The following is a 9,384-nucleotide window of genomic DNA, read 5'->3' as shown; positions in this document are numbered from 1 at the left end:
TGGGTGAGTATTAATACTCAGTGAAGCGATTCTAGACCAGTCTCCCCCATGAGCTTTTATACCGCTCAATGCGAAACGAGAACCGACTAGTCACTACACCCATTTCTTAACTAACTATTAAGGATTCATTTCACAAAACAAGCAGTGCAATGAACTCAGTCATCGCTCAATTCACACATTTCGGTTTATTATTTAAGACTCCATTCATCCTATAACTCTAGGACCTACACAGCTCAAGCGGACCAACCCTCCCCTTTTCTTGCTGCATCCCTATGAGGTCGCCTGCCCTGGTACACCCGGCATCCGGTTCCCTTGGATGTAGTCCATACCCCTTGCAGTGTATTACGACCCCTTCCCGCCAAGACTCGGCGTGACTCAATCTTACCGGCGCCTCTATTCTTACTTGCCGTTTTTGAACGCTACGGCCGCGGCGTTTTCCCATACTCCCCACCAGTCCCTCGGTGGTTCGTATTCCATTTCTATTCATTTCCCATACTCCCCACCCGTTCCTCGGTGGTTCGTATTCCTTTTCTATTCATTTCCCATACTCCCCACCAGTCCCTCGGTGGTTCGTATTTCAATCAATCATCATTTCCTTTTTCCTTAACTCTTAGACTCTTTCTTACTTTCCGTTTTAGACGCCACCCGTTCTCGGTGTCACACTCAATCCATTTAACATTCAGTCATGAATATCCTAACATTCATCTAACCAGACCGGTTTACAGTTCTCTTAAGTTCCTAAGTTCATTTCCTTTCTAACCATCCTAGCTCTCAATCACAAACAACAGATCTTCAATCAACCAATCACTCAATCCACATTCAACATTAAACCAGTTCATGTAAAGTTCTTAAACAGTATGAGAGTCCTGATGCAATATGGTCTATCATCCTAACAACAAACAAGATCTAATCAATCCTAGCAACCCATTCAACAATATAAAAGGACATAGAACAGATCTGGACAGAACACCTCACCTTAGCCTAGATATGGATCTGGATCTAAAAATAAGAGGTGTGAGAAACGGGATCTGAGATCTACAACACCACGCGGCCACCACCACCATTCGCGGCTGCTCACGGCGAGGAGAGAGAGAGAGAAGAGAGATGCGGTGAGGAGAGAGAAAAGAAGGAGAGGCAGCGCGGGGAGAGAGAGAGAGATCTTCGACGGCTAGAGCTTCCTGTCTCCGGGATTTTTCTGCAGAGCTTCGCTCTAGAATTTCTGATGAGAGACAAGGGAGGTGGAGGTTTGTATTTATAGGGAAAGGCAAGGGAACCCTAGGGTTTTAATCCTAATGGGCTGCAGAACGGGCCTTCCCTTTTAAAACACAAAAACTTTTTGGGTTTGGGTTTTGGGGTGTTACAGCTCCGATGGAGTAGAACCCATTCTTACCTCTGAAAGTTTAGAAATCTAACGATTGACAGGGTGAACTTATGGATTTCATTGCATGAGGCTTACCTATTTATAGTCGAAGATCAACACAATTGAATTAATTGAGGATGATTCAGTGACAAATTGTGTGAGGAGTGAGCAGATGTTGTTTATGAGGACATTAAAGCCGACGACTAAATTCATCCAACTTCCGTAACGGTTTCTGTGACGGTGAGAATAACAGGTTGAAGAACTCTTCGACGACCGCCACCATTGAAGCCGGAGACTCCAAGACGAACAAAATATCATGTGACCAAACAATTCGTCTTAGGCCCACACAAACAAATCACTTAGTTAAATAGCCCGTTAAGAATACCCACAATGAATACGAAAGAAAAACTACCGAAACTTTAAAAAAGAGATGGACACGTGTCACCTTCTGCTTTTCTTATTTGATGACGTGTCATCTTGAGAAGAGAATTGCCTTCTTCTTTATGTAATAAGATCTGTTCATAAAAATGCTTATTGTTTTTGTTTAAAATCAAGTGTGAACAATTTATACTTTTACTCTTTTAATGGACTGAAGAGTTATGAGTTACGAAACTGTATTCATACTAGTATAATCGAAGATTCACTTCTTTTTCTTTGGCTGGCCTTGCAAAATATCTCCCACTGGGGAAGGAAACAAAATTTATTAGAATCTGAATAATGGTATAGCGGATGGGACCAGTGTAGATCAAGTGGGATTGTACATCTCAAAACCAAATCACAAGCAACATGTGACTGTCGAGCTCACACCCATAAGTTGCACAGTTTTGGGATACGGTGATTCAACACATTTCTCAAAACCAAATAAACATAAACTAAAACACATATTTTTCATTTTTCTCTGTTTATGAAAAATGCTTGAAAATGTTTTAAATTTTGTTTAGATCATTAAAATAATAATTCAATCTCTATCAGTTTTCCACTTGTTCAACGGAGTGGAGGTCACGAAAGTGTCCTTCATATGGTGGATGGTTTTGAAAGATTCTCTCGCTCTTTAGTTTAAAAAAAAAAAAGAAATAAAAGATTCCGTCTCTCTTATGGTGTCGTATCAGAACAGAGTAAGAAAACATAGTTCTTAACAAAAGTGTTGCGCTTCTTCGAATTCATCATTCCATCTAAGCTCTCCGTTGACCTCTTTCTTTCATCTATAGAAAGGTGAAAACTTTCATCTCTGGATTCTTCTTCAAAATATTGTTATTTTGATACGTTATCGATGTCAAAGAATCAGACACCCATCTTTCTAAAGTTGCAACCTTTTTTCTGGGTTTGGTAAATTTAAATATCTGTAGTTTTCAATCAAGAAACAGGAAGTTTATTGTTTGGTCTGGACGATGATGATCATGGTGTCTGCTGGCGAATTGGGAGTATATGTGGTGGAGAGCAAAGGAGGAGCAATAGCATGCATCACGCTTTCTCTCCTCTGCTTAGGCACTTGGCCTGCTCTGTTGGCTCTTCTTGAACGACGTGGCCGTCTCCCACAACACACTTATCTCGATTACTCCATCACTAACTTCTTCGCTGCTATCTTCATAGCCTTTGTCTTTGGTCAAATAGGCGAGAGTTCACCAGAAGAGGCACCAAGTTTCATAACCCAACTCACTCAGGTTAATGACAACTCTCTCTTTCTTTTCTCTGGTGGTACTATGTTCAGATTGGTTTGACTATATGTGTATCTACAGATTAAGGAGAACTGGCCCTCGGTGTTGTTTGCATTGGCGGGTGGAGTTGGATTAAGTATAGGGAACTTAGCTACTCAGTATGCTTTAGCTTTTGTTGGTCTGTCTGTTACAGAAGTCACATCCGCTAGCATCACAGTTGTTATAGGCACGAGTGTCAATTACTTTCTGGACAACAAGTTAAACCGAGCAGATGTTCTTTTCTCTGGTGTCGCATGCTTCTTGGTAGCTGTTTGTCTTGGCTCTGCTGTCCACTCTTCAAACTCTGCTGATGTAGAAGCCAAACTTGGAAAACTCTCAGGGGATTGTAAAACTGTGAGCCAAGAAGAGTGTCAGAGACTATTTGGAGGCGAAGAGGAGGAGATGGAGAATGTAAAAGAAGGAACCGCGGCGTTTCTTATTGCGCTTGAGAACAAAAGAGCAATCAAAGTTAGTTAGCCTCTCTTTCCATTGAGTTTTATGTGTGTTTTCTCGTTAGTTTTGGAGGGGAACAACAGCAAATGCAATTTCTCTATTGGATTCAGGTGCTTGGAAAGAGCATGATTGTTGGTCTATCAATAACCTTCTTTGCTGGCCTTTGTTTCTCACTCTTCTCACCATTATTCAACCTTGCAACAAACGATCAATGGCGCACTCTAGAACCAGGCGTTCCCAAGTTGATTGTATACACTGCTTTCTTCTACTTCTCACTCTCCTGCTTTGTAGTCGCCGTCGCTCTCAACGTGACTTTCTTGTACAAACCTGTACTAGATTCACCAAGATCTTCCTTTAAGGGTTACCTAAATGACTGGAACGGAAGAGGTTGGGCTCTTTTGGCTGGATTGGTTTGTGGGTTTGGTAATGGACTTCAGTTCATGGGTGGTCAAGCTGCTGGATATGCAGCTGCAGATGCTGTTCAGGTAACACACTCAGAACTCTTGTAACTAGGAAGTTGGTATCATTGGCTTGATTTATTGAATGATGATGATGATGAGTAGGCACTTCCTTTGGTGTCGACATTTTGGGGGATATATCTGTTTGGAGAGTATAGGAGATCTTCTCCGAGAACATACGCTTTGCTTGTTGGAATGCTGGTCATGTTCGCTGTAGCTGTAGCGCTTCTCATGGCCTCAGCTGGGAAAAGAGAGAGGCGGTGACTTTAAAGAGTTTCATCGGTTTGACCAAAGAAGATAGTGTGGAAAACAATATATATATGTGATTGTTTTGTATATATTATTCGTTAACTTCTTTGTTCGTATAAGATTTTAAGTAAGTCCAAAAAGATTGTAGAAAACTAGAGTTGTGTGTCTAGGCAGAATGAAAACTTGGGAAATTATTATCACTAAAAGTGAACCGCTAGAAGGAGGGGTCGAACCTCCGACCTTGTGGTTAACAGCCACACGCTCTAACCAACTGAGCTATTCCAGCTTTTGTTTTACAGTTCGATTTAAACTTATATATACAAAAGCAACAAATGTTACCACTATAAATAAACCAGCGATCATGATTCATCATTTACCCAAACTCAAACCACCGGTCCGAAAACAATGCCCATCTCCTTCGGATCTGAGTGTGTGTAGTAGGGTTAGAGCATTAGCTAGTTTCGTAAAATAATTACAACTGTTGGAACCGGTTTTCACCCTGCTAACCCGGTCCGAGATCTCAACCCAAATGCAATAAAGCCTGCATCAATAAGGCTCAAAGAAAAACCATGGGCCCATGAGAGTTATGGCCCACCCTGGGTTTGAAGAGTCTATCAATAACGCTATTATAAAAAGTTAAAAACACAAGTTCCACGCCGAAGATCACACCATCGTTACATTACAATCCATCCGAAGGACCTATAAAATAAGAGGGAGTCAAAGAAAAGGAGATCCGAATTCTTCCATAACTAAATTATGCTTGTTTGATATTCATACTCTATTGTTGTCAAGCACTCCATGTACTCGCTATCAAATCATCAATAAAACAAATATTTTCCATAATTGATCATAATATAGTCTTTCTTTTTATAGCTTACCGCATTTCTGAGTGAGTTTTATGATTCATCAACAACCGTACCCAGGCATAGACACGGCCGTATTTCTGAGTGAGTTTTATGATTCATCAACAACCGTATCCGTAGACACGGCCGATTATCTTTGTATGCATCCCATATTCCCATGTCTCTATTTCTTGTAACTTATTACAGACCTTTAGTAGCTTTTTTGAAACACAGACCTTTAGTAGCTTACAGTGTCTTATTAGGTATAAACAGATCTATAACATACTAACATGTACATAAATCATAATGTAATACCTACTAAGCTCTACTTGTACAGTTGTACTTGACATAAAACATTGGTTAATTTTACGTATGAATGCGGAAAGAAAGTCAACTTTTCCGCTATATTTAGAAAAGTCTGCCTTTTTCAAGTGACTTGAAACCGTTTTATAATTTACAACAACAGAAACGTAACGTATTATAACTTGAATTCAAAAAGGGAGAAAAAAAACAGGTATTGGATAAGAAGAGCAAATACAATGCATTCAAGAAACATATTTTACATAAAAATCAACCATATATAATCATTTTTCTTCAATAAGATAATACAAGTGATGAAGATCTTACGTTTACGTTTCCATTAGTGACTCTGTATTCAACTTTCTTCCACTTGTTAACATTTGCAATACATGTTTAGATGTATATAAAATGTAACATAAAGCTGGACAGATGCGACTCAATCCCTGCTATCCCTTTCATGAGAACGATTCCTCTGTAATAAATGTTTAGAAAAGAAATTTTAGAAAAGAAATTTCAAAGTCTTTAACCAAAAGAATAAGAAAATTCAAAGTCAACCGATATGACGACACAAGAGTCAATTTTAAATTTATTTTTCTCACTAGATTTTTTTTGTTTTATAAGCTAAAATCCTAATAGAGACATATGACATATCTATCGAGAGAGAAAAATGAAGGATACAATCTCTGTTTTGTGTCTTGTTCTTTTGGTTTCGGTTTTAGAAGTAGCAATAGCAAAACCGAACTCTGCAAACTTTATCGAATGCCTTCACTATCGGACTAGTCCGAAGAATCCAGTCACCGATGCCATCTTCACCCCCGATAACACCACCACCTTCTTGTCTTCTTACTTGTCCTACACGAAAAACAAGAGGTACTCGAGCCCTAACCAAAACCTACTAGCCATCGTGGTGGCAGAACATGTATCTCATGTTCAAGCCACCGTGGTCTGCGCAAAGACCAACGGTATACAACTCCGTACCCGAAGTGGCGGTCATGACCTCGAAGCCCTTTCTTACATATCCTCTGTTCCATTTGTCATTCTTGATATGCACAATCTTAGGTCAATTACCATTGACGTGCCACGCAAGAAAGCTTGGGTTCAAGCTGGTGCCACCTTGGGAGAGCTCTACGTAAAGATCAAAGACGCAAGCAAAACGCTAGCGTTCCCAGCTGGCGTGTGCCCTACGGTAGGAGCAGGAGGGCACATAAGCGGTGGAGGGTACGGTAATCTCATAAGAAAATATGGAATCACTGTGGATCATGTCGTTGATGCTCTATTAGTTGATGTCAACGGCAAGCTCTTGAACCGAGCTACCATGGGAGAAGATCTCTTTTGGGCTATCCGTGGAGGTGGGGGTGCAAGCTTCGGAGTTATCCTCTCTTGGAAAATTAACCTCGTGGAAGTTCCAAAGATCATGACAGTGTTTAGGGTTAACAAAACATTGGAACAAGGAGGCACTGATGTTCTCTACAAGTGGCAGCTTGTCTCCACCAAGTTCCCTGAAGATCTTTTCATTAGAGCATGGCCTCAGGTCGTAAACGGAACAAAACATGGCGAGAGAACCATCGCGGTTGTGTTCTACGCTCAGTTCTTGGGTCGAGCCGACAAGCTGATGGCGTTACTAAACAAGAACTTGCCTGGGTTAGGGCTAAAACGTGAAGATTGTCACGAAATGAGCTGGTTCGAAACGACGCTGTTTTGGGCTGATTACCCTGAAGGAACACCACCGAGCGTTCTTCTAGAAAGACCTACGAATCCAGGATTCTTCAAAAGCAAATCTGATTACGTCAAGAAACCTATCCCTAAAGAAGGGTTCGAGAAGCTCTGGAAAAAAATGTTTGAATTCAAACACACTGTGTGGATGCAAATGAACACTTACGGTGGAGTGATGGACAGGATTCCGGCCAACGCCACGGCGTATCCTCATCGGAAAGGAAACATGTTCAAGGTTCAATACTCTGCGACATGGTTGGACGCAAGCGAAACAGAGACTACCCTTAGACTGATGAGGGAGCTATATGAGGTTGCGGAACCGTATGTCTCAAGTAACCCGAGAGAGGCGTTTTTTAATTACAGAGATATTGATATTGGAAGCAATCCTAGTGGTGAGACAGACGTGGATGAAGCTAAGATCTATGGTACCAAGTATTTCTTGGGGAATTTGAAGAGATTGATGCAAGTAAAAGCAAAGTATGATCCTGAGAATTTCTTTAAGAACGAGCAGAGTATTCCTCCTGTTCGGTTCATGTAGTATAATGTTGATTACTCTTCCATCATATAGATACTTATCAACAATAATAAGTTGTGTTCTCAAGAGAAGAAAATAATAATAAGTTACGTGGGCATTGTTAATGAACAAAACTGTTCACTCTAAGGTTTTGAACATTTAAATTCACCTCCTCTCTTATTACCAATCAAAATGCCACATAGATTAATAATAAAATACATTATTTTTTTAAAAGAATTCTAAAATAATTGAAAAAAATAATGACGTTCATTTTAATGACGTTAACACCACTAACTAAACCCTAAACTTTAAATCTAAAATCTAAACCCTAAATTCTAAACCCAAACTCTAAACCCTAATCCTAAACCCAAACTGTAAACTTTAAACTCAAATCCTAGATCTTAAACTCAAACTCTAACTCTAGATCCTAAACCCAAACCTAGACTCTAAACCCAAATCTTAAACCCTAAAAAAAAAACATCAACATTAACCCAAACCTTTAGGATATAGGATTTGGGTTCAGGGTTTACGATTTGAGTTTAGGGTGTATGGATTAGGTTTGGTTATATGGTTTTAGTTTATAGTCTATGATTTGGGTTTAGGATATAGGGTTTGGGTTTAGGGTTTACAGTTTGGGTTTAGGGTTCAGGATTTAGGTTTAGGATTTACGGTTTGGGTTTAGGGTTTAGGATTTGGGTTTAGGATATAGGATTTGTGTTTAGGGTTTACAGTTTGGGTTTAGGGTTCAGGATTTGAGTTTAGAGTTTAGGGTTTAGGATATAAATTTAAAGTTTAGGGTTTAGGATATAGATTTAAAGTTTAGGGTTTAGTTAGTGGCGTTAGCATCATCAAAATTGACGTTATATTTTTTTTTCAATTATTTCAAATTTTTTTAAATAAAATTAATTTACTTTATTATTAATCTAGGTGACATTTTGATTGGTAATAAGAGGATATGTGAATTTAAAGGTTCATAAGTCTTGTTCATTGTTAATAAACAACTATTAACCCATGTTCAAAAACTCGCTTGGAGTGACCGATTACGCGGCGTATAAACGCTCAACGATGATGCACCGTGGCGTTTTGACCTTATTCGGCCATAAAATCGGGGAAAATTTTTTTTTGGTGAAATTTACTTCAAAATCGACACTTGAATCTTAAATTTTTTACGTTTTGTTGCTAAAATCACGAAAACTAAGTGAAAACGAGACAAATCACCCAAATAAACAAAGAATTAGGTTGAAAAAAATTATGGCAGCTAGGGTTGCAGGCGAAATGAGTTGAAGGAAGAAGATGAAGAGCTAATTACTCTTTTACCCCTCATTAAATAAACACAAAAATGCATACAAATGCATGTTTGCTAGCCATATGCCCTACTAAACAAACCGCTACACTATCATGACACTTTGTTTTTGTCTGCGAAACGTAATATATATACCAATACACGCGATAAAGCCCTATAAAAAAATCTCCGCGTACTCTCCGTTTTTTTTTTTCGATTTTCCGTCAATTCGCTAGGTCCGAATCAACCGCACGCGTAACGCCTAGCGAGTTTCTGAACAGGGCTATTAACCAACAAAACTACAGAAATAAAACCAAAACATGTTAAAATATTATAATTCTCATTCATACTCTTACAATATTAACAAGGAAATGTATTGATACACCTACATACAAGACTAAAATACAAATGGTATATTATCCCCTATAAATTAATCATAGAGCATTATAACATATTTTGGTAGTCACGTGTCATCATTAGAAATCTAGGATGATTCTTAGAATTATTAGAAAAATAAGT

General features: G+C 39.1%; 2 protein-coding genes and 1 non-coding gene across 4 annotated transcripts; 2 read left to right on the top strand and 1 right to left on the bottom strand.

Moving 5' to 3' along the window:
• The first annotated feature begins 2,225 nt into the window (after positions 1–2,225).
• On the top strand, positions 2,226–4,369 carry LOC106347131 (ureide permease 5-like). 2 transcript variants are annotated; one of them, XM_013786626.3, is made up of 5 exons: positions 2,226–2,572; positions 2,725–3,021; positions 3,097–3,522; positions 3,618–3,992; positions 4,071–4,369. In XM_013786626.3, the coding sequence occupies exons 2-5, from the start codon at positions 2,749–2,751 to the stop codon at positions 4,227–4,229; spliced, it is 1,233 nt and encodes a 410-aa protein (XP_013642080.2). In that variant the 5' UTR covers positions 2,226–2,572; positions 2,725–2,748; the 3' UTR covers positions 4,230–4,369. The 2 variants fall into 2 exon arrangements, with proteins under 2 accessions (XP_013642080.2, XP_013642079.2); XM_013786625.3 differs by having other exon boundaries at positions 2,707–3,021.
• Positions 4,370–4,426: 57 nt separating this feature from the next.
• On the bottom strand, positions 4,427–4,500 carry TRNAN-GUU. Its single transcript has one exon. It is a non-coding gene; the product is annotated as a tRNA-Asn (tRNA).
• Positions 4,501–5,915: 1,415 nt separating this feature from the next.
• LOC106347132 (berberine bridge enzyme-like 7) lies at positions 5,916–7,751 on the top strand. Its single transcript, XM_048740613.1, has one exon. The coding sequence runs from the start codon at positions 6,024–6,026 to the stop codon at positions 7,605–7,607; it is 1,584 nt and encodes a 527-aa protein (XP_048596570.1). The 5' UTR covers positions 5,916–6,023; the 3' UTR covers positions 7,608–7,751.
• The last annotated feature ends 1,633 nt before the right edge of the window (positions 7,752–9,384 follow it).

The sequence above is a fragment of the Brassica napus genome, chromosome A9, assembly GCF_020379485.1.
Source record: "Brassica napus cultivar Da-Ae chromosome A9, Da-Ae, whole genome shotgun sequence".
Taxonomy (NCBI): Eukaryota; Viridiplantae; Streptophyta; class Magnoliopsida; order Brassicales; family Brassicaceae; genus Brassica; species Brassica napus.
This window is presented reverse-complemented; position numbering and strand designations above follow the sequence as displayed.